Below are 25,216 nucleotides of genomic sequence, written 5' to 3'. Positions count from 1 at the left end.
ACATAATTTTTTCTTTATTTTCTTTTTGATTATTTTTTCCCTTGGGTATCGAAGTAAAAATTTGGTATCGTACATTGAATGGTTTTCAATTTTTGCAAAATCTTAAAGCTCTCTTAGCAAACGTAACTGCGTTTGTTTCCATTCTCGTGGTATCGACATTCTTCGCAATGTCGTGTGCTTGGGGCTCTGACAGCCCCCTTCGAAGTCGGCACTGCGATCCCGAACCTTGACTCTTCATTAATCACCCTGTGGTATCAATGACTGACTGAGTGACTGACGGCAGGCGAGAGGTATTATATACCTACAGTGTTCACGCCACGTTGCTGATACTCAACGTCAGACGATTCTTGGCACTGGATGCATTACTGTGACTGTGGGTTGTTCGTTTTTCTTGATTTTTTTACATTTGATTTATCATTAGCAACTATTAAAATTTGCGTCAGCGCTACTTATGATTGATAACGCGACTATTAGTTGTCAAAGGACTTTAGCCGTGTCTTGTAATAATATCTCGTAGACTTACCCTGTTATATTTAAGTACATTGACTATAGTATAAAATGTCAAGCTATAAGATGTATAGAATTGATACGACTCTGAGCCGTCATGCATTACCCGGTTGCAGTTGGATTGAATATTTACGTATAAACGTGAATAGGTCAACGTTAACCTAATCAGGTCGAGGATAACGCAATCGGCTTTTATGGCATTACGTCGATATCGACAATAAACAAGAAAGTACAGGAGAATGTTGCCAATGAATTTCTGCATTACGTACGTAGATCTAAATGAATATTAATGTTTATGTAAATGGCTACATAAAGTGACACCTAGTAGCAGGCGGCGTATTACATATACTAACTTTTAAAACCGTGCCCGTGGAACGATCAGCAGGGCGCAAGCACAACTCGCGACACCCAAACCGTAAATAACTCAAGATTGCGTTATCTTCTGCCCTGCCATATATACCAGCAGACCATCCGCTCCGCGATCGCAGGTAGCTTTCAGGCTTGTTGCTGCCGTTGCTGTTGCCGCTTCTTCTTCTTCTTCCACTTCTGCTTCTACTTCCCTAGGTCCGAATAGATATATGACGTAGGTCCGTCCCGACAACGCAGATTCCACGGCCTAAAACGCGGTGATTTAAGAGGGCGAGCCGGATCGTAATTTTAAACCGATGACGCGACCCATTCCCCGCCGCCACACGAAATCTCTCCTCTTACAAATCGTGAAAGACACCCGTGTCCCAAGATCATCATGATTTCACAAGAAAATCCACCACGCACTCCAAAACATAGTCCGCGTATCCTAAAACACAGTGTTTACTTCATAGTCAGTCGTCGATGGGTTTCATGAAATTTTCATAAAGTTATATTGCACTACAATATCTATCCATTTTATACTTTGATTATTAATCGTTCCAATTGTCGAAACAAAAGATATTTGTAGCACTGATTCACTGGACACATTCGAAATATTCTCCTCGGTAGGTCTACGAAGACACCGTTCGCCGTATAGCGGCATCCGCAAGACCAGCACCTTCTCCCCTTCGTTATCCATCGACCTGGACAAACACCGATAGTCACGGACGCTCTGTTGCACCGCATAATAAAGGTGGGTATCCACAACAAATTGAAGCCGCCCCGTCATCGTCGGTAGCTTGGACAACCTGGTCGGATCTCTCGCGGATGAGACGTGACTTGCACTTGGTGCCTCCTGTCTTCCTTCTCGGCTGTGTCCAGGACGGCTGTTTTGAACCTGGTGGACAAGCGACCCCCCGCGTCAGACGATCTTATCGTTCTCAGGTCATCGAATACAGTGCGCTCTTCACTTTACGCTCGGGTGTACCTGATCTGGAGTCACGTGCAGCTCAAGAATAATCAATAATTCGGTAGGACGATGAAGTTGCATTCGAAGGTGCAACGAGCCTACTTCTTTCTTCGTTTGCATTGAATATTTTTATTTCATCTCTCTCTCTCTCTCTCTCTCTCTCCCTACACTCCGCATACGCATTACGTATACATGTATGCACTATGCACTCTTGTGTTTAATGTGGAAAAGAGTGCTCGAACGAATCTCACATCGTTTCACGATCTTATCTTCAGCTCGAGATTTCGTACACGAGCTTTCTCGCTCGAGGCACGGAGAGATTACTCGAACTTATTTATATATGCATCGGCGGATCCATGGAACACGACTTGCTCGTAATGCAGTCTGGCGCAGAGTGAAGGACGAGATTAGTTTCGTGGTCCATGATGAGAGATAGGTGGATTCTGTCTAGCTGCGAATGTAAATCCAGTTAATATCACGGTGTTAACTGTCTTGGATTTTTTTTTTCGCGTGGGCGGAAGCTGGGTGCATCGATCTGAGAAAATTGAAGTGTTATTATTATCATTGTTATTCAGAATGCAATTGAAATCGTAGGATGCGGCTACTAACTTTACTCCAATCTTTTCCTTGTCCATGTGGGATAACCTTTGGTACGGTCATCGCACGATCTTTCAGCCTGTCTGACATCAGTTTTATATTTAAATGATGTCGATAACGGAGTTTGGTATATCTATGTTAGGTCAGGTTGAATGGGGTTACGTTCAGTGACATCTAATTAGAGAGATTTTTGTTGATTTCGAGATATTATATATAATGGTTAGGTACGCATTATCTCACTCTCTATAACTAATCATGACGATTCGTTTACGAATATATTTTATTGCACTGAAGCGGATCGGACGTCGAGCGGCGCGGCCACTTCCCACGCCGGTCGAAAGTTCAAAATCTATTTATAGAGAAGTAAAGTGGGCGCTTGGAATACGGGAAAGACGAAGTGTAAATAACACTTGTTATTGCATCTTGAAGCGCAACGCAATTTTACGGCAAGTTTACTGTGCGAGGATTATCGCTACCCCAAACGTGTAAGCGAATCGTGTAAGAGGCGAATAAATTGAAAAAGTTTAAAATTACGAACGGTTAAAAAAATCAAGTTAATAATCCGACGTGTTATTGCCGATAAATCAATGACGTATTGTACTCCCATAGATGCTGTAGGAATATTTGGGGTTAATTCAAAATTAATATTCAACGACATCCGATCGGATGGCGCAATAAGGAGACCGATTTCTTTACGTCATACCATTTAATAATTACAATTTAAGTTATATAATTATATGATCTTACACGTACGGTGCTCTAGGTTACGTAGATGTAGTAGATTTAGGTATTTAGTTAGACTATTACGTATATTACATGGAATGAAGTAACATTTGAAAACGCTACGTGAACGTAATACTTGAGCTTAACTTAAGTGGGAGAATGCATCCTGTACGCTTGTCGAGCGAGATGTCTTTTTTTTGTTTAATCTGGACGTGAGAGCAATTAAGATGCTGGTACAGAAGCTGAAGTGAAGTGGCCGAATCGATGTATCGTAAGACGCCTCGGTTGAAATGATCGCGATCGACGATACGAATTGTCGAGAAGGATCGAACATTGAGACGTACACGTATATGGATGCACCGAAATATATTAATTTTTGATAAATGAATGAAAAAAAAAAAAACAACTGACTTTTCATGCGCACAGGCGAATTCTACGCAGTTTATGCACGTTCGTAGGTACGGAGCGTGTTGACGACACGCGGCGTGAACAACAAAAAATCATAACGAAACAAATAAAATACAATATTAACACTGGACCAAGTCACTAGCAACAGACTCACTCTCAATATAATAATATAATATAATAATAATATTAATAATTAATCAATGTAATAAGAATAATAATAATTATCATCATCATCGTCGTCGTCCTCGTCGTAGTCGCCTCTATTCGTTTAAATATGCCTATTAGTACCGGGCGTTACGAAAACAACTTGATTCTTGGCGATATATACGATTCGATAACGCGAGGGGACTGTTACCAAATCGATTTGATAGATTTAAAAAAAATAATGACAGGTTCGAACGATCTTGAAGAAAATCGCTATAAGGTTTTACCTTTAAAGTCTAATGTACTCGCGATACTTAAAATTTTTATGTCATTCCTTGACTTCGTTGAGGGCAAAGAGAATTTAAGTGATTTCACTAACGCCCCGTACAATAATAACATCCTCGATATTCGTGTTAACGTATATTCAAATAATTATGTACAATTCAATATCTTACTTCACGTATCATCTCGTTTCTCCGGTATACTTAGAATCCCTGTATGCTTCCGAATTTGCTTCATCTCGTATCGCATATGACCACGTAAAACTAAACACAGAGCGACGGCTTTCGTATCACAAGATATCCAATTACTCGTGCGCACGCATGCGCGCCGCACACACTCGCTAATTTTTACACACCTGCGGTCCATTTACCAGCTAACGGGCAATTTGTTTTCGAATTTATTAACCAATTAATGCACGCCGATACCTCGGCCGCGATTTCGTCCGTGCGCATGCGTATAACACGCAATCGACTAGCGCGACAATACACTAGCGGCAGAATCGGGTACCTCTCGCACGCGCACGCGCACAACCGGCCACGGCACCTAATTGCACACAACACGCGGTGCTGGGTGTACACACGATGCGTACGCATTCTCCATAAGTAGGCTTATGCTTTAGGACGATATACATATACATACGCGCACGGTGTATAACAGACTGCTAGGAACAACGGGGCTGCTCCTAAGAGATCCGGGGTACAATACGGTGCACACTATTTACAGAGAGTTTGCTTGCTTTCTTGCTGGGGCCTCAGCTGCTCACCGTTTTCGTCCATTAACATTAATCTACGTCCAGACCCGATTGAGCAACATACCTGGATCACCCGGAGTCATCGTCATACCGTAATCATTTAAGGTACTCTGTGATATAATTGACCATCCGTAACATCCGCTTTTCGTCAAATAACGAACCGCGTTAACGCCAATTCAAAATGATCGAGAATCGAGGACGTTTGCTTATTTTTATGGATGATCGCCTTTCCAAGTTCTTCCGGATGTTACGGATAATCCAGTTTGAGCAAAAGTCGTGTTTATACTCTGCTGCGTTACGATCGATGGTTCGAGACTAGCCTCCTCTTCTTGATTCTTTTTGAGAACGATTTAGAACTTTTATTGCTATCTCGTATCTTTTACGTTTATTGAAACTAGACTCTGTCGCTTCGTGGAAATTGTGTTACATTATTCATTTCACGGAACTGTTGCGATTCTTCGTGTATACGATTAAGATGGTTCTCTTTGTTCTTGTGGATCGGATCGGCGAGTTTGACAATTAGGATGCTGGGAGTGTGTATAGATACGGCCGAGCGAGGAACTGGGATCCCGGATCATCTGGATCGCGATAAGATCCAGATGATAATAGAGGGCTACCACGGTGGTCGTAATATCTAAGTACTGTTAACTCATTAGAGATTTCGAAATCGCGAGAACAGACTGGAAACAGTGTGCAGCTGGACGGGTTAGGGTAATTAATTGTTTAATAGTTTAAATCGCTAATCGCTACACTTACGCTAGATATTCGTTTATCTCGCCCGCTGAGGAGGACTCGCCACGTTCATGTATGTTAATTTATAATTTGTCAAGTGGGAGCCCCTCGGAGCGCGTCCAGTCTATTATTTCGGGCGCACGGCAACGCTATGCAGAAAATTTTGGCTTCCCTTCAACTTCGAATAGTCATTTGAGAAAGAGTGCTCTGTTCTATATTCCTTGGGTTCATGGAAATTGGCCACTTTTACTATCGCACGAGATTCGCTTCTCTGAGTAATGAATCTTGAATGCCGATCGAGGATCGATATGAATTCAGGAAGTTCCAAGGATTAAATTCCATGGTCCAATACGAATACGATACCACGGACTTCTCGAACGTCTTCATGAATTTACATTTCCGGTTTTAAAATTTACAACTGAACTCGATGGTTTCCACGGATACGATTTCCTAGCTATTGGTTTAAAAATTATTGGTGTCTGTAGGACCATATTGATTTCGACAATTCCAAGAAATAGCTTCATCGCACTCTTGGATTCATTCTGATCCCTCTACCGGAAGTGAAGTCTTCGCTTACCCAACTCGCGTGGGTAATACGCTTGGAAAAAGCCTAGAAGTTCTGCTCGCCGTACATCCCGGGGAACCGGACAGCGTGTGCTCCGAGCTCGGCGGGCGAGAACTCGTCCTATGTGGCCAAATGTGCGAACTGGCCTGGGTGCGGAGCGAACTGGTAAGGGTGGCCGTACGGCGACATGTGGTACGGCACGATGTTCATGCTCGCCATCTTGTGCTCCTTCTTCCACTTCATCCGTCTGTTTTGGAACCAGATTTTTATCTGACGTTCGGTCAGGCAGAGCGCGTGGGCAATCTCGATACGCCGCCGCCTCGTCAAGTAGCGATTGAAGTGGAACTCCTTCTCCAGCTCCAGGGTCTGATACCTCGTGTAGGAAGTCCTCTGCCGTTTGGTTTCGCCATTTGCATTTACGGTACCTGCAAGCACGAAGTTCAATAAGATCGGTTAAAGTCATAGTAAAAATTTGAATTTTCATACACGTAATACAATATGTATCATTTTTCAAATAAATTTTTGACAGATTAAAATTTTTGAAATTGAAAATAATTTCTTACACTGGTACTCTAATCCTAGAAGAACGAAGTTAATCGTCTCGCATTGTCATACCGATATTCGTTAAAATTGCAAAAAAAGGCGAAGCCAAGAAGAGACGATGCGTATTACCGGGAGTCAGGCAATGCGTGACGACCTCGTTAATTACTTCAACGAGGCATGGTTAATGCCTCCGCCACTGGATTGTGAACTGGTCACTTCGCAGCTGTTTTACCTATTTGCTTAACACGCCTCAGCCATAAATAATTTTGCACTGCTATTATTACGATACACCGCCTATTACACCTACTTCCAACGATGCAGACCGTTACGAGCTACTCTCATCGTACTATCACACACATGACGTAGACTCAAGCATCAAAGCGCATTACGACGCGCGCACTACCTGCCCGATATTCAACTTTGTGTCCCAAGTCCTAAATCAATCCCAGGAAGATGAAGTGCTCTACCCACCACGAGGGACAACTGTCTCAAAGCTAATTGTCACGAGAGTCAACATCAGTCATTCTTCAAGATCCACGTACCACGTGGCGTCAAATTCAAATTCTTCAATCAAACCGAACTTGTCGCAAAAGTGGTTTGAAGTCCTATGAGAAATAATATCATCCCAGTGTTTTTTTTTCTTTCGGCCTGGAGGGTCCTCGAATTTGGCAAGTACGGCTAAAGGCTGGTTCGCTGGCGTGGCTATGCGTGTCTTGCCTGCGTAATCGTTAAAAGCGAATGGTTGAGGTTGGCGACTACGTTCAGGAAGGAGAATGGGTTAGAAACGAGAAAGGAGTTGGTGGTCGCAGGTGCCTAGCGGAAAGGGTTGTCCATGGGCTCGGTTGGCTGGCTCGTTCCAAGGTGGAAGGAGTGCTCGCACACCAATGCGGATATTAAAGAGGCGGCTCATTTACAGCAATAATGAATGCGCTATTAATAGTCCGCGCAAGTCTTGGGGGAGAACGGAATGGGTTTGCTACAGAGAGATACGTGTTTCGCCGACGACGGCTTCAACTCCCGACCGCCGCTAGAGAACAGTCAAGTGAACAGAGGGGTATGGAGGGTTGGACACAGGGATAAGGGGAAAGCAAAAGAGGGAACGTATAGAGAGAAGAGGGAACACACTGTGAACGAGCCAAGCTACGCTTAATGACTGGTCCAGTCACGTTATCGCTTTCCTCCCGATGTAGCACGCCGCTACTGGGCTGACTTTTTAATAAATAGTTCTCCCTGTCTGCAACCCTGTAGACATCCTTCTCTATCCCGACACCTACTATGTGGATGGTTCTGGTCCGTCTACGTATATGGGGTAGATGGGTACGAACAGTTTCCGGGTTCTTTTAACAGATCAAAATATTTTTCATAATCTCGTTATCTCAAGGCAAAATGGTGAATTAATATTTTTTTGATGTATCTTCGTGAACTCAAGGTGCAGGTATAACCTATATAAGTATATACGTTTTAGATAGACCGTTTTCCTGGTGATTAATTGTCCCGGTGCTATTCCAGTGTCGATACGGCAAGCGCACTGTGAAAGGTGAGCGTCCCGCGTGGACGGGTGCGAATTTTTGAAAAATCGTTTATCCTGCCGATCGAAAAATTCCTTTTCCGATCGGGGAATGCCGTGCCCTTCTGGAATGCGATCTTAGGGGTAGACGTGAGATCCGGAGTGGGGATACATCGAATTAGGTGGGTCCCTACAGTTGTTGGATGTGCGTCCCTAGTTACATTTTTTGATGGTTCTAAAATATAGTAAATTTTATTCGTCGAACACCTTTATCTAGGATTATTACTTGAGGTATCTCGTAATGCGATACCTGCATGCATTTCGGTTAGGTTAGGTTTCGTCGAGAGAATTTGGCGCGCGGGTCAAAATAGCAGCTGCATTATTTGCCATGATAAATGAGCCAGGCGAGTACGTGACGTTAATCAAAGAACTTGCCCGATACCTGGTGTACCCTGTCTACTTGTTGGTCCTTTTTATTTTCGTTTCATACGAGGGCAATAATAATCGCGCTAAACTACGTACCTATCAGATTACACTGTATTGTTCAAGCCGCGATATTATCGTGATTAATGGCTTTTATACGTTGCCGACATCGATACGCCGAAGATCCCATGGAAATCGATGTTCTGATTAAATTTCACGCGTGCCGTCGTAAGGATGCATCATCGATATTAAAAATCTTCCACTCGATTCCTCATTCACACACAGTAGTGCACATGCATTCTCCATGAAATTGGCGTATCGAATTTCCATATGGACCAGAAGCATTAACTCGAATAAAGATCGAGTAAAATACGAATAAAAATCCTTTATGTAAATTCTATTAAAGTATACATATAAATATATAAGTTACATAGTTACAGTGCCCGTACAAAAATTTTCAAACAAATTTTTTTTTCGAAAACGTCGAACCGAGTATTCACTCAGGAAAAAGTCACGGATCCAACTCGTGCACGAGACAGCCTTGTGGTATCGAAAATAAACTTTTCACGAGATAGAAAGCAGGTTAAAATATAACGTCGCGACTGTTTCTATAGATACGTGGGACGTAAACCTATCAGATAGCTACCGTGAAGATGTCGCGGCCAGCTCTGTTATCCTGGTCTCACTTCAGTCAGTCAGGCAGTCAGTCAGTCGGTGACTTGGTGACTCTGCGACTCGGCGGTACCAGATCCCAATGCAAATACGTGGCCGACGTGTTCTATTAAGAGCAAAACATGAAAACGCTAGACGACGTGAAGTGACATCGGGACGGTTGACACGACACGGCCCTGCGCTTAGCTCCACTCCCAGACGAGACACCTCTGCCCTCCCTTTCGTGTCACTCACTATACTACTACGGTTGGTGGGCATTTTTACGCGCAGGAATTCTTATCCCTGTCCCCCGTATCCATTAGGATTTAAAGGCGGCCGCCGCCTTTTTCAAACTTCCACCATTATGGTTGGAGGAGTATACATGGTATATACTACGAGAACGAATTTTCGTGTTAAACTTAAAAAATTTCCACTCAGTACTTTTTTTAAATTAAATATACGTAATTCATTTACAAAAAATCTTATGCGCGCAATACACGAGTGAAGATGGTAATTCAAATATGATGTTTATGTGTCTTCTGTCTCCAGTGCTTTTACATGCGAACGAGTCCTCGGCAACGTGGCAGCCATTTCTTAACTCTTACAAGGAGAAGGACTCTCACGCTGGTAATGCAACGCGTGTCGCATTCCAAGACTGTACTATTATACAGCGACAGTGTATTGGTACACGCATGCCAAAGTACGTCTTTCTCGAGCGAGTTTTACATATGTATATATATATATATATATGTACATATAGACTTCAATTCTACTCGTCCAACCCCGATCACATATCTGACCAGTTATCTGATACGAGAACGAACGTCTCTTATCGTGCTTCTAGATCGGGGCAGGTGATCGGTTCTTTTGAAACTAATATAAGCCAATGTCCTATTTTCGATTTTTTTTTTACTTAAATTCACCAATATTCGCTATCGACGTCAGTGATCTCTGACCTGTCAGCCATTACATCCTGAACACTTCCGATCAGTTTAATGAACACAGGACCGTCTATAGACTCATCCTGTAATATTTAAAGGTCGACAGGAAGTGGTGAATTTTGACGTACGGTGACTTTGATCGTGACGGGTAGCATTGAGATCACGAGCACGTAAATGGAGCTGGCAACAGGATGTACTGGTGTAAATGTCATGGGGTAGGGTGGTATCTTACAAGAGGATGGCGGCGCGAGTCGTGGCTACAATCGAGTCTTCGAGATCCTCCTGCACGCATTGACATTGCCGACAGAGCGAGCGGCTCATAAATAACCCGACCAGTTTACCGAGCTATTATACAATTATGATTACATCTCGTGACCTAGGTGGTCCTGAGACTCATGGGGACCCTTGTGTTCCGAGATAGCTGCTCTGGAAAGTTTAACATGGTTTCGGCATCGTCTCACGCCGTCATTGTCTCAGCCAGGAGACTTCCTCGCTCTCGGTGTCTTCTTCTTATATCCTTATTTATATTCGAGCTGCATATTTTGCGTCCGTGCCATTTTAGACTTCATTCCAACTCCCGTGCGTCCCTACTGTGAAACTCGACGGGAGTCAATTTCGCGCGGCGAACTTTTCATATTAGCCGCTAAGATAAATGTTTTCTCGGCTGAATATAGTAACTAAATATAATGGAGAGGAACAAAAAAATATTTTTTTTGACAAAAGACGCAAATACGAGTTTCCGAAAAAAAATATTTGTCAATATAAGAGAGAGAAACGTATTTTCGGATCCTACTTCAGTGTAGCGTGATATCTGTTGCGTAAGTACGATCGAGTTGAATATACAGTGAATATGTCGAAGCGAAAATTTCGCAAGGATTCTGAAAAGGGTAAACACTGGAGGAGATGGGTATGGAGGATGTGGAACGTATAGAAGACAGTTATACGAATGACAAGAGACGTCTGAGATCGGTACTTCGAAATCCTTCTAACCAGGAGATCGGTGCGACAAAGCGATAATACGGGCAGACGACACGAACGCGAGACTCTGGCGTCCAGCCAGTTATATACGTACGAAAGGAGAGCCTCTCTTTCGCCAAAACGCCAAGTCCAGTCAGTCCATGCGCAATTTAAATTTACCTAAGCGTGTTTTGCGTCATTCAGCTTCGCCATGCTGATTTGTGACCTTTCGTTACTTTTGCAGCTGTGACGATGATGCGGGCCAAAGATCGTAGACCAGTAAAATCAACGACCTGTCGACATTCCGCGGTCCCTCGCGGAAGCTGACCAGTGTTCTCCACCTGTTACTAGGCGTCCGACGGCATCTAGCGAAATCCCATAGGATAGCAGCACAGTAGAAGAGCAACGATAGAAGTTATTACTTACGTACCTACCATATACGTATTTGCATTGAAAAATTATATCGAGAAATCCTGTACAGTGGATATAAGACTTTTAAAAAATTCAAAAAAAAATTTTTGAAATATATTACCGAAATTGCCATAATGTGTAGAAAAAAAGTTATAGCGTTCGATAGTCATCAAGTGGTGAATCGAGCGTCGATGACGAGGAGAGAGAGAGAGAGAGAGAGAGAGAGAGAGGGAGAGAGAGAGAAAGCTTTTGAGTAAAAGAGAAAGAGAGAATCGAGCGTCGATGACGAGGATATTACCGAAATTGCCATAATGTGTAGAAAAAAAGTTATAGCGTTCGATAGTCATCAAGTGGTGAATCGAGCGTCGATGAGAGAGAGAGAGAGAGAGAGAGAGAGAGGGAGAGAGAGAGAAAGCTTTTGAGTAAAAGAGAAAGAGAGAGAGAGAGAGAGACCGAGTAAGAATTTTGGGGGTAGCCAGCGCTGTCAAAGAGCAAAACAAAAAGAGGAGGAGACCGGAGACGAGGCGTTAATTGAATTTGGGTTCGCCGGATTATTGTGAAGCGTTTAAAGCGGCCAGAAACAAACCTATTTGCGTCAGAGAGCTTTCTCGGGAGATAACAAATGATCGCGGCGCCCCGACGCACCAAACTTCGGCATAAAAGCTTCGGTGAGAGCTGCCGCTGAGCGCCCACTGCCTCTCCTCCACGGACTGTACCCTTCGCAACACTTCTGGCTCCCCTAGCATCCACCCCCCCTCGCACCACCTCAGCACAGCCATTCAGATTGAAAAGCAATAATTTTTGAATCTATTTATAACTGTCCAATGCATACAATCTAACGCCCGAGACGTGTCTGACAACCCTCTGCGAGGAGCCGTTGACCCATTTTGCAGGTAGGACCTCATTTTTTTTTTCTAAATCCTTGCAAACCAAGGAATAACAGTACATAAGACTTTTTATAAATAAATAAAATAGATCCTACGTCTATATCCATTAGAACAGCTATCTCATAAAAAAATGACATCAGCCCAAGTTCAGTTTCGTACTATCGGTATTTAAGTGAGTATATTTTCAAAACGTCTACTGGGTATTTCAAAGTGTGATCGCTGCTCCCTAGAACGCACGTGTAGGTACGGTTTGTATACACAAGGAACTGTCACGAGCCGAGGGGTTACTTTATACAAGAGGATGCGAAGGGGGGGGGCAGATGGGGGCAAGAAGGAAAAGAACGTGGATAGTAGTGGAGGCAGAGGAGAACCCGGACAGTATATATGTACGGGGGAGATAGAGGCTATGGAATGGCTCTTTGGATTGAGGAGGAATGGGGATAGAGGCTGCGCGTCTCCATCCATCACGAGACGCTCCGATCGCTCGACACACGCGACTCAAACCTACCAACAATCTCAGAATGCGTTACCTTCTTCGTCTTATTATTATTCGTATTGTTATTCTTATTTTTATTCTTTATAAAAGCGCCTATCTTTCATTCAGCATGTAATCATATACACTTTTGGAATGATCCTTTGAATCGGATCTGATTTTTCGAATAATTCATTCAATTTACAATGGCTACGTAATGGCACGATAATATGAATAATAACAATAATATGAGATTATTTTTAATATTAGGGAAACTGCTCTAGTTTGAATTTTATACAGAAAACGGTGTACTGTGTGTGCATCTCATTGGAGAAAATCAGGTTGGGTTAGGTATGTCATAGTAAACCAAATGTCATAGTAATCTACGTAATCAGATCTGATTTGGTTTCGGTGTAATGCATGTATCGTATCCGAACAACAAGATTACTCGTTTTGTTGTAATCTGTCAGGAGGTTTTTAACAAGAGTGGATATTGGTAAAGATCTCAATTTCTTAATGTTACATATTTTTCTGGGATTACGTAATTTCTTTTTACTCATAACGAAAGTATGTTCCGGAAATTTGTATGTAGATACTATACGGACTGTATCCCGTGTTGATATGCATCTCTGTACAATAGGTATATGTACTGATATGCATACTGAAATGGATTGATGTAAAACATATGAATATATATAGGTTACAGGTACTGAAAATAGTTGTAAATGCTAGTTGAATTTAGTCGAAGTTATTTCGGACAAAAGTTTTCAAATATTAATTGATAGTAGTCACCAGCTGACCACCTATGCTTTACCAATGTGTCCGAGGACTCGTTCTTATATATATATATATATATACTCTTACACCGAGATCCTCCCTGGTGCAGGAAAATTAATGACTTACCTTCAGTGGGAACAATACAGTCAGCTGCGACTCTACGTGGCTGAGTACACTATGACGGTGGCGGTGGCGATGTGAACGCAACGTAAGGTCGGACAAAAACACACAAATGATCCAACCGGTATGTACATGGGTGCAGATCGATTCGCAGGAATTGAGGACAAACACAGAATTATGTAGGATTTTTCCCTCGGCGATGTAAAATGTGCATAAATTGCAGAAGGTGAGCGGAGATTATAGGTAATTGTTACAATGAACAATTTTGCAAAAATATTTAAAAAATTTTATTTACTGCATTTGTATTAAGGTGAAAAACGAAAATAGACCGGAAGTAGGTAGCTACGTTATTGTTATCTGTGACGATTAACATGAATTTTTTATCAAGTTAGCATTTTCAATATGATTGGTGTTTGTTTTATATGAATTAATAAATTTTTCAATGACAGTTTCTTTAACGTATTTTTTTTTACTTTGATCAAATTGTAGTATCCGACAGCTATTTTATTAATAGCTCCTAAAATTGATAAAAACCCTAACCTGTCTGATTGCAATTTCAATGAAAGTCTACTTTTCGGCCGTCTTGGTTTCTTCGTATCCAATTCCAACACGCATCTGCGTATGGTAGATAAATTTAAATCGAAAATCTACCGCTTATACCAACCGTCACGAATACGTTCGAGCTTATGAATCATGCAGTATCTGACTCGTCTTTTCAGTTTCTGTTTCTCCATAGGGAAAAGCACGAATGCCGATTTTGCTTAATAAAAAAAAAAGTTAAAGAAGCTTGTACTCAAGGTGCGATTAACGTAATAAATTTACTTGGTAAAAAAACTATTTAATTCTCTATTACCCAAAAATTCTCATTGCACAACCAGTACCAAATTTCTATACATAAAAATCCCATACTACGTTCCTTGCATGTCAATTAATATTTACTTGTTTAATACAATATTTCTAAAGTACAATATTTAAATAAGTCCTACCATACCGATCGATCCTAATAAATCCTTAATATCACGGTACACGAATACCCTATATTATCCTTGCTACCCGATTTTTCTCGAGCCTTCGAAAGTCTTCGCCGATCTCGTCTTCATTTCGCAACCGCCAAGCCCCAGATAAATTTCAGTTTAAAAGCGCATCTTTTTCGATTCGTATTTCGCGGGCGTAGTCTCCGGCCAATGCATCATGCAGTACCTATGTTTTAGCTTAGCTTGTCCCTCTTAGGAGGCTGTCCGTTTTGATCGTCCACGGCGTACCTCCTGGTTACCCTGCACGGAGAGCCCTCTCGAAAGAGGCATGGGTAGTACATAAGCCTCGCGAGCATTTATTTATGGCCCGGGGTCGTCAGGGTACACCCGGGACCGCCCCTACACCAAGCACTTTGCACAGTGCACCACCTACGGAATGAAGTTGTTCCCGTTCTATACGATCCCTATCCATTCTCGATTCTCCGCCAACCGATCGGCTCGACTGTCTTGGTAATCGTTACGTAAATTATCGTTTACGAAGTTAGCGCTACTCGGGTATATAAATTGTTCAATTTTTCCAAACACAATTTGACGTTTCAAATTAATTTTTTAAGTCGCGTTTAAAAGCAGTCGAAAGCGGAATGTGCGAAGTGGGAGTGAACTGCTCTAATCAAAGTATCAACGTCATAGGCTACCCTTACGGAAGCGTTACGAGTCTAATCAAGATCAGGAGCAATTAGCTACGTTAATGAACCATTCGCACGTATAATAGTATAATTCACGTATATAGTAATAGTCATAACTTAGTAGGCAACATTAGATATTCGTTCATTAGCGAACAAAAGTTCGTTCCCTAAGACGAGTTGTCGCGCTACTGAATACAAATAAAGAATCTTCTAAGGTATAAAGTGTTTCCGTGCTTCTGGAAGATCCTAATGAAAACGTTTAAAAAGTTTCAGTAAAAACGTGGCTTTAAGAGCTGTCATAGGTCTTTAGAGAGAAATTTCCCTGCGGTGAAAGAAATAGCTTTTTTTCTCCACTAGTAGTCCTATGGTACCGAACCGAACGTAATGTTACGCTCGAAGGACGAGCTGAACAGGACAATACTGCCTGTATCCGTAATAATTATTGTGTCGTGGTGTTCCGGTACTCGTGTCGCGTCAAAACCGCGAGTCTCGAGGCCCATTCACAGTGAGCTCGTAAATTTCACTCGGGGCAATACTCCTCGGGGGGTTGTCGGCCGAAGGGCGGCTGCAGGAGCATAAGGATCAAGGATCCCTGTGGCGCTCCGACGCAGCAACAGGCGGCCCACTTCGCTCCCTGCATACATCTACTACCCATCGGGTCATCCCATTTGCACTCGCCGCTTCCAATGAAAATTTATATATGCCCCTGGAAACGGATTTCTCTATTTTTTTCTTCGCCACAAGAATTTCGTGGTTGGAATAGCGAATGCTCGTAAGGCTTACGTATACTTTTGCTTGGATCAACGACATAACAAGAGTTAGGTTAGGTTGCGCTTCCTCGAAAAACTGAAAAAATACCTAAACGATCCGTTTCGTACAGTTACATATGGCGCTCTGGGTTATAATTGGGATGCTTACGGATGAACGGAAACGCTAATGCTGCAGAACTAATGAAGGATGTTGTTTAAAAAAATTTTTTTATCACTTTTTATCCAAAAGGTCCTGACACTTGATAAAGCCATGCCGAAGAGGCGGATCGAATTTTCTTTGCTACGTTTCGTATACGCTACAAGATGGAGATCGCGCCTTTTTGAACGTCATGGCGATTAGCCGATAGGTACCGAACCGGTTCCCTTCGTGTTTCTGCCACTATTCGAGGAGATGAAGTGGTTATTCCCCATCATCGCTTAGTTCGGCAAGTCGCTGCTTACCGTGTCGATATATAGTACATGCGCAATTACTTTAATCTCTCGCAATTTCGATACTTTTCCGCGCAGCGCCATCGCTGAAGTTCTCACTGGATTATACTCCGGCGAGGATGATTATTAGGTGTTCTTAGCCGCAGCCAAGGATAATTCGTAAAATACTTGTATCTCGACAAAAATTACTTTATCTCCTCCCGACTCCTTTCTCCCTCACTCCTTTCTTTTTTTCTTTCCTCTTTCCATCTCCTGGTCGCTAAACGACTACACGGAATTGCGGTGATCGGCTAAAAACAAGCACCGAAAACGGTTACGCTGTGGCAATCGTGAAAAGTAATCGTTCCGCCTTGTCTATGAAAACCAGTTTTCAATCCGAGACTTGCTATACTTTTATGAACGAGTAATAAATGCATACAAGTCTTTGCTATACCATATGCAGACACTGTATTTATCGTATGTTTACTTCAACGGGCAATCACGTACAAGATCAGAGAAGAACATCGGATGATCAATTATCGAAGTCAATCGCTCAATATATATATATATATATATATATATATATATATATATATATATATATATATATGTGTATATACAATTATGATAAAAATTCCTACGAATCAAATTTATTTCTCTAGGATATTAAAATACGTTCTCTCTATTTGTAACCCATACGGGACACCAAGCGGCAAAACATGAAGTAGGTACAGGAGGCCGTTGACTGGTATCGCAGCTACAGGAACCAGTTCCCAACGTTTGACCTTACAACCCCACTGGCACCGGGGATAACAGACGGATTTGTATCTTGGGAATTGTATTCGCAGTCACCCTTGCCACTGGGATAACCCATAAGCGGAGTCCTGCACAACTATACCGGCTCTTATTTATGACGGAATGATCAGCCTGTAATTATGGCTCCCTGGCGAAAGCCACCTTCCGCCTCTACGTTTCTCCTATACACAATTCCCCTACCCTGTACTCGACGTCTTTCCGCCCACCCCTCGTCCTAATCGTATTATTTATGCGTTAATCGCTTATTCGCCAGCAAATTATTATGCAATTATTCGCCACATGACAACCACGCGCTGCGGATTATCATGGCGCTAGTATATGCGAGAAAGTGTCAATGTATATAGAACGTTGCTCCTTTAAGACCTTTTTTCTCTTTCTGTTTTTCTTTTTATTGTTATTACATCTCAGATACTCCTTATACGTATCGCAGCCGAAGTTATGGCGATAAATGGCTAACGGATCGAGATAATTAAAAAAATTACGATCCCGTTTGGCTGTTAGAATTCTTATCTTTAACGCGCATGCGCGCCGGCATTCGTTCAATCGGAATTTTTTCGAGTGGTAAACTCCATTAGAAAGATTTATATTTTATGTAGTTGCAAGGACGACGCGAAACGCAGGGAAAACAAGTTTCTTGTAAGATTGCGTGAGACTGCTTGGTTAATGCTCATAGACCTAGTTTTAATGTGGGCATGTACATAGTGGACATATATAGATATATAATTTATTATATATATAGTTATAACACCCTGAAAAAATCTTTCGGAAGAACAACGTGAATTCGGGACGGCAGTATCTTTTCTTTAGCAGCGAGAATCCCCTTAGGCCTTTATACACGTAGTTAGTCGAAACCGACGCTCGGCCGATGCTACGGGAAAACGTGGAAGGGACGAAAGAGTTGGATAGACAAGAATAATATACGGGCGCACGCAGCCAGCCATCCTGACGCGTGGACGACGATGTTTGACGAAGCGTTAGTTATCATGTGAGTATAGTTACAACAAATAAAAGGATCGTTTATCAGTTACAAATAGTAGCTAGTCAAGAGAGCCGGAAGATAACCAGAGAGCAAGAGAGATCCATGGGTAGGCTTAAAAATCTCGTATAATAAAAACATGGCCGCCATGGAAAATCGTGTGCGCGGTTCCCAAAGCGTAGGCTTGCGTCACGTGTAGAGTATAAATATTCGAAAGGAGTTTGGTCGCTGACCAGCCAGAGCCTAACCTAAACCTAAGCTAAAGATTGCTCAAGGCAATTCCGAATGAATCCGAATTCGCGTGGACAATGGATAAAAGTGCTGGAAGGTATTTTCTATTGGTAGGTTATTTGGCGTTACTAAATGGTTCAAGTGCAGTACCAAACGCGGCCATTTGCCAGGCGGTTTTAAAAGCGGAATATAAAGCAGTGGAAGGATGCTACATTAACCTTGCAGGCGGATGGCAGGGCAAGCAAGGAAGCCAACGCACAAGAGAGACCTTTGCTTTCCGTAGCTGTTTGGGGGCCGAGTCGAAGAACGGGCTAAGGCCAAGCCAAAGCTTAAGCTGAGAGAAGGAAGGGCCCCCCGCCTTACAATCCAGCCTGATTTATGGCCTGGCGCACATACATAGAGTTACACACGATATCATAATACCATTAATTCTTCGTCAAATTCCCCGCTGACTGAATCATACTGGCCGCGCAGTAAATCACGCGGCGACTAATGTGAACGCGACCGAGAGCTGTCTTATCTTCTTTAACCTACGGGGGCAGGTGGAAACCAATGCTAGAAATTCAGGCGTAAGGCTATTTCCAATTTACGTCTACTAGCACGTTTGTTACCCTTATAATTCGAACCGGTAGTATCCGACTATTTATTTTATGTAACCCGATGTCTGTCTATATGAGATTTCCGAACGTTGATCCTTTCCGACTATATTCGTACGGTTAATTCTTAACGGGATATAATGCGTCTTATTGATGCGCTTTCATTGATCGACCATGAATTTACTATAAGTGTATGTAAGCTCCCGTGGTGCAATCAATTACGGGTATCGTGAATATCGCGTGAGGTCGAAACCTTTGATTTTGCATGGGCGTGATGGATCTTCCAGCTTCCATTTTGGTCACTTCTTTAGTAATACTTATGTTTATTAAATTTCTGTATGGGATTCATTTACTTTCATATAGGTCCTACGGCACTTCTCCTTTTTTTTTGTGCGTTTTTTTACTCCTTTGACACTTCGGGCTGCTGCTTATTCTCATGCATCGCTTTGGAGCATTCACGTTAGGTTTCTGAGAATTCGGGATTCGATCGAACATACAGCGCAGTGATATTTGTGAAATATTTTTTCTGCTTTTCTAATAAATTCTAATTTTTTAAAATTTTTTAATAAAAATAAGTAAATTATTGTTTTTATCCTGTTTCTATGTCGCACCAACATGCATTTGCTACTAAAACGTTTTCTTTGAGAAATTCAGAAGAAATTCATTTTCACGTCTCTCAATTTTTTTAGACGCTTCTCCCATCTCAATTCTCAGAAAACGATGACACAATCCCACGGAAAAACAAGCGTCAGTGCGTGCGCGAGATGTTTGCAAAAGTTTTGTCGAGTAAGGTGCGCTGGACTGGTTTGGATTCCGTGGATAAAAAGGTAAATGGGTTTGCAGCTAATCAGCTTTGAGCGCGAGATAATTTCTCGGTGGTGGAACGACGCAGAAGTCAAGGCAATTGAAAATCACCGTGAAATTGGATAACGCCTTAATCTTGACTTTTATACAGAGTATTAGAAAACGATTGAAGCGCTTCGAGAGACAATGGTATTTCTTGGAATTATTTGCTTCGGATAGAGTTTAGGTTGTTTACATTGCTTTGACTTCGTAACATTGCGCAATCACTTTTTGGCTATCCAAGAAAATATATTTTTCTCTCAATTCAATTGAGGATTTTGCTTGTGCAATTTGTTGGGGATGCTTAATGACCTTGTTTGGAATGAATTAACATGCATCATTGTGGCACACTTAGCAAATGATTTAACGATCGTAAAGCGGTACTAATTAAATTGCCGTGCGTCCGGTATTTATAATCGGTGATTTTGTCCGGTTTTAAACTTCGATTAATTCACGTGCGCTTCCTTTTGATTCCACCGATGGTCCTTGAATGTCACGCATATTAATCTCATAATTCAGCACAGATTTCCTCATAAATATGGAAGACGTCAATTCCCATAGATCCGAATATACGATTTTACACGTTAATACGTTAACTGCCTTTAATATGCTCGCGATAAATCTCCTCACGAGGAATGTTCGAATCTGTTAAACATACCTAAAGGTATATATGTGATTTTTAATAACGCGCCTACGTCGTTTGCGTAGTGACTTTCTTTTTTTTTTATTTTCATTTTCCACACTTTTACAACCGCTTAGAAATCAAGTATACACGTGCATGGAATACGGTTTGAATTTTCCCACTCTAAAGTTCCTTTCTAAACGCGACTGAACACATATGGAAATGGGTATGGAGCGACGTTTCTCTTCCTTTTCCTTTTTTTTCGTTTTTGTTTCTCAGGAAGTCTCCGAAGTACACGTGTATACGTCCGACAGAAATACGAGTAAGCGAACGAAAATTCCAACTGGACCGCGCTTTTCCAAAAACAGGAGGAAAAAGGATCCCATAAAACGTCGGTGGTCTACCTTCGTGTATTTTCCTCATCTTGCGTTTCGACGCGTGCTGAAGTCATTTACAGCGTTACTATATTGTTACACGTAAATTTCCGGTATCATTACACGGTCTTCGAGCATTCTTAGGAGCTAAATGTATTTAGGAAAAAAAAAGTGTCAGTTTAAACAGTACATTCACAGTAGCATTTACACTGGTTTCGATGGTCCCACGACACTATCCATTTTATACGTATCCTACATAAGCGTGAACTTCATCTTACAATCTACAATGATATACGTAATTTTACAGAGTGACGCCTCACATGCTACAGTTAGATAAAAATGGTCAACCTTTCTGTATACACAGAATCTACGCCTAAAATTGTGCCTACCGTAGTGAAATGCACGAAACCCGCTGAACTTTTTTTTATCTAACATCATTGAAGTGTGTGAATGAACTTGTGGCCTAATAAAAATGAAACGAGGGGTACACTTAATCTACTTACTCTGTCCGATATGAACCCTTTTCATCCAGGGGTAGATTTGCGGAGGATTGCTGCTGCTGGCGTTGCCCTTGTTCGAGGAGTTATTACCGGTACTGGATGTGCTGGACGTAGACGAAGCTGGTGACGATGCAGACGATGCGGTAGTCAGCGTAGAGCTACCTTCGCCAACCCCCCTTGTACTACCACCAGGAGGCGATGCCGCTGAAGCAGCCACGGACGATCTAGAAGAACTTCCAGGCGGAGAGGCAAGGCCCGATCCAGCTTTGCTCGGTCCAGGTGCAACCAGAGGAGTGGGACTGTTCCTCGACGTGGAGGTCGTAAGATCCTGAGGCGAGGCTACGCTCGTGGAGGAGGTGGAGTCCGCGTATTTGCAGCTCGACGTAGAAGGAGCAGAGGGTGCTGAGGCGGCCTGGAGCAAGGGCGAAGTAGGATCTGGATGTAATTGCTGGGGATGATGTTGCTGCGGAGGATGATGCTGCGGCTGTTGTGGATGCATGTGTTGCTGAGACGTTGCCGTGGCGTTGAGCCGTGGCTGAGGTTGTAGCTGAGTGTAGTCTATCATCCCCGTAGGTGGCGTGTGCTGCATCCCCGCAGCTGGAGTTGCGTAGGGATGTTGAGGATAATGCTGCTGTGGCGAGTAGCAAGGTGTAGGGTAGCTGGTTGCCGCAGCATTTGGATTGTAGTAATCACCACCGGCGGGTGAAGCAGCCTGCATCGGTTCTCCAGGTGAATTAGGGGTGGGTCGTGGCTGGGGCTGAGGTTGCTGACCGGCGTAGCAAGAAGCCAGAGAATTAACGAACTGATAGGAACTCATCTTATCCCGATGTACTTTGGTGGAATCCGAGCTCACACGGAAAACTGCGTGCCTGGACGCGATACGATAAATCACCCGGATGAACAATCACAGGATACACTTAAAAAAAAACGTTTGAACTTCACACTGCTTTTGATGAGTATTTAAGTACGAAGACGTGGCATCGCGATTTTTTATTCTTTCACAAAGATCGCAACGACGTGGACGTCAACGACGACGACGACGAGAGCGACGACGACGACGACGACCTGAAGGATTTATACGAGAACGGTCGCATTGCTCACACGATTTCCTTCTGTTCCTTCTTTTACTTCAGGTTCTATCTTTCTTCGGCCAGTGACACTCTTCCACCTCCTGCGAACGAGTACGTCCGTATCTTAAGGTGTTCACAATGATTGTTACAGCGTTCAGGATAGCGGGGACTTTAACACGACTAATGATTCGATAATGAACGAGGGTCACCGACTAATAGAGAGGCACACGGACAAGCGTGCGAGCGAGCGAGCAAGCCAGAGTCAAGTTAGTTTACGAGCGCCACGTGGGCCGAGGCTATAAAACTGTCTTCTGCTTCTTTACGACCTTACGAGGCGCAATTACCTACGGGGAACTCGGGGGCCCACCGAGTAGCATAGCGGCCTATCGAGACGCCCCATTGAAAACTCACTGGTTGCGGGACAGCCGGGTTCCTCTTGGACAGGAAGTAGAATAACAAAGGAGTAAGAGTTTCTTGAAGGAGTTAAGACTCTCGCGACGTACGCGACCAACGCTCGATGACACAGGCGTTCCTTAGAGTTGATCGTTGAATCGCTCTTCCTGACGCGAAGGAACTGTACGACACCCAAGTAGTTCCGGTGTACCGAAGGCTCACGACACGAACGAGGTGTTCGTCGCGTTCTCGTATAAGCGCACCGACTCGTGTGTCTCTCGTGTTGCGTGCGCGGAAGGAGGTGGTATCGTACTGAACCGCGATCTCGGAGCCGGTGCGGTAGCTGTCACGTGCCGCGCTGCGTGTCAGGAGCGCCGACCAATCCCCGCCGTTCGTCAAACCTTGATTGGTCTCTCTTGCCGCCGTGGAGGATTCTTCAACCCCGTTCTCCGCTGGTCGAAGTGACAAGGATGAGAGGGGTGCGAGTCGTAGCTACGGAGAAGGGAGAGCCCGTCAGGGGGGCTAATGGAGAGATATTCGGGAGCCCGTGGTAGTGGGGGCCCACTCTAGGCTCGACGTCACCGAAAAGTCTTCCTCTGGTGCGCCCCTGGTGCGGTCAGGGGCCCGCGCGCACGCGCCCCCTTCGTATCCTGGGGGTGGCCACGGGTCCACGAGGAATCACGAGATGCTGCGATTCAAAGAGAAACCGTAGACGTGCGATTCTCCTCAAGACGATCTTAGGCCTAAGTCACCGGGGGATTCGAACTCTTCTGGACCACTACTGGTTCCGTTCTTTGATCTTACGGTTCGCTCGATTTCGGAATTCCACGCCACTTTAGTCAAGGAGCCTGAGTGATCTAGCACGGGGGCCTGGCTCCTTTGACTTTGGAACACGGGGTCCTGCGAGAAGAGCACGCCGGAACCTGAAAGCGTTGAGCTCGCTGGAGAAGGGGCGCACATAAGTCAGCCCGGCGGTCGCGGCTGACAGTTTTATGAGAGTTTGATAGCCCCCGCCACTTGCTCTTTCGTTCTTTCTCCCTTTCTCTTCTTCTACCTTGACTGGTACTCTCTCGTTCTCGCGCTCCTTCTCTCTTCCTCTCTGTCCTGTCTCTTCTGGCAAACTGCGAGGACAGAGACACGCGCACTACGCACCGCACTCTTTATCGTCCCATAAATTCAAACCTGTTGCCCATACCCGAGCGAGCGCAAGGTAGATCCTCTCCTCGCGATCCGATCGATGCCCCGTTATCGCTCGACGGCGAACCCGGACGCAACTCGTAACTCACTGAACGACTGAACTCCGAGAGCCTTCGAGTTGGCGGCTCGCGCCAGAAGCATGTGTGACGTAGTAGCCAGTCGGATGAAGGGGAGAACGGTGGCGACGCAACAGAGACCGAGCGAGGTCCAGTGCCGAAGAGAAGCAAAGGAGAGAGGAGAGATTGCCCTCTCGAGGAGGCGGAGCTCCTTTTAGTCCTAGCACGCTTCTTCGGAGAGGTCCTTTCTCATTTTTTAATTTTATTTCACTTCCTTCTTCCCATTATAACTTTTTACTACGTGCGATTACACACTTGTCATCCTCGTAATAACCGAGTCTGTACCAAGTTATCTAATCAATGATAATCGTTAACAAGTAATTTGTTTTTTTTTAATTTTTCATTAGATCCTTTATTCCGGTCTGATCACCACGTCATGGCTACTGTAACTGGTGTCTCGTCCTGTTCAGGTACGAAGCTCGCGGGTTGCGATTTTGACGGCAGAACTAGTATCCCAGTTGCTCACCAGATGTGGCGAGTGTGGTCGTTCCCGTTGAATTGAAGTGCGCGCCCGCCTCCAGGATACCCTTCCCACATACCCCTACTCCGACAACGGTCCCCCTCCAATTGCACCTTATCCCCACTTTTTCAACCTTCTTTCCCACCCCGTTCGTTCGGTTGCCCCGTCACCGACGCCGCCGACGGAACTGGCTATCTCTTCCACTTCGAGCCATAGTAGCTCAGAACTATTCCCCTCTCTTTGGCAGCACCATTGCTGCCAGCCGGCCAGCCTGCCAGCCTGCCAGCCTGCTTGCTAGTCTGCTTGTTTGCCTGCCCGGCTGCCACTTTCGGCTCCTTATACGTTATTTCACCTATCATCCTTCTAGCATGTATTTCCCTACCGTTTCTCCATAGGGAGACAAGTGCTTGGTGGTCAGAAGCTTCTGATCGTTCAGACCCCGAGGTTTCTTTACACTTGTATGATCCA

General features: G+C 43.8%; 1 protein-coding gene across 1 annotated transcript; it reads right to left on the bottom strand.

Annotated features, from left to right (window-relative positions):
• Positions 1–3,109: 3,109 nt before the first annotated feature.
• Positions 3,110–25,216, bottom strand: LOC107270223 (homeotic protein Sex combs reduced). Its single transcript, XM_015745039.2, has 2 exons — positions 21,516–25,216; positions 3,110–6,452 (listed from the first exon to the last, which is right to left on the bottom strand). The coding sequence occupies exons 1-2, from the start codon at positions 22,327–22,329 to the stop codon at positions 6,148–6,150; spliced, it is 1,119 nt and encodes a 372-aa protein (XP_015600525.1). The 5' UTR covers positions 22,330–25,216; the 3' UTR covers positions 3,110–6,147.

Source organism: Cephus cinctus, unplaced genomic scaffold (genome assembly GCF_000341935.2).
Source record: "Cephus cinctus unplaced genomic scaffold, Ccin1 Ccin1_scaffold0709, whole genome shotgun sequence".
NCBI lineage: Eukaryota > Metazoa > Arthropoda > Insecta > Hymenoptera > Cephidae > Cephus > Cephus cinctus.
Note: the sequence above shows the minus strand (reverse complement) of the source record. Positions and strands in the feature narration are given on the sequence as shown.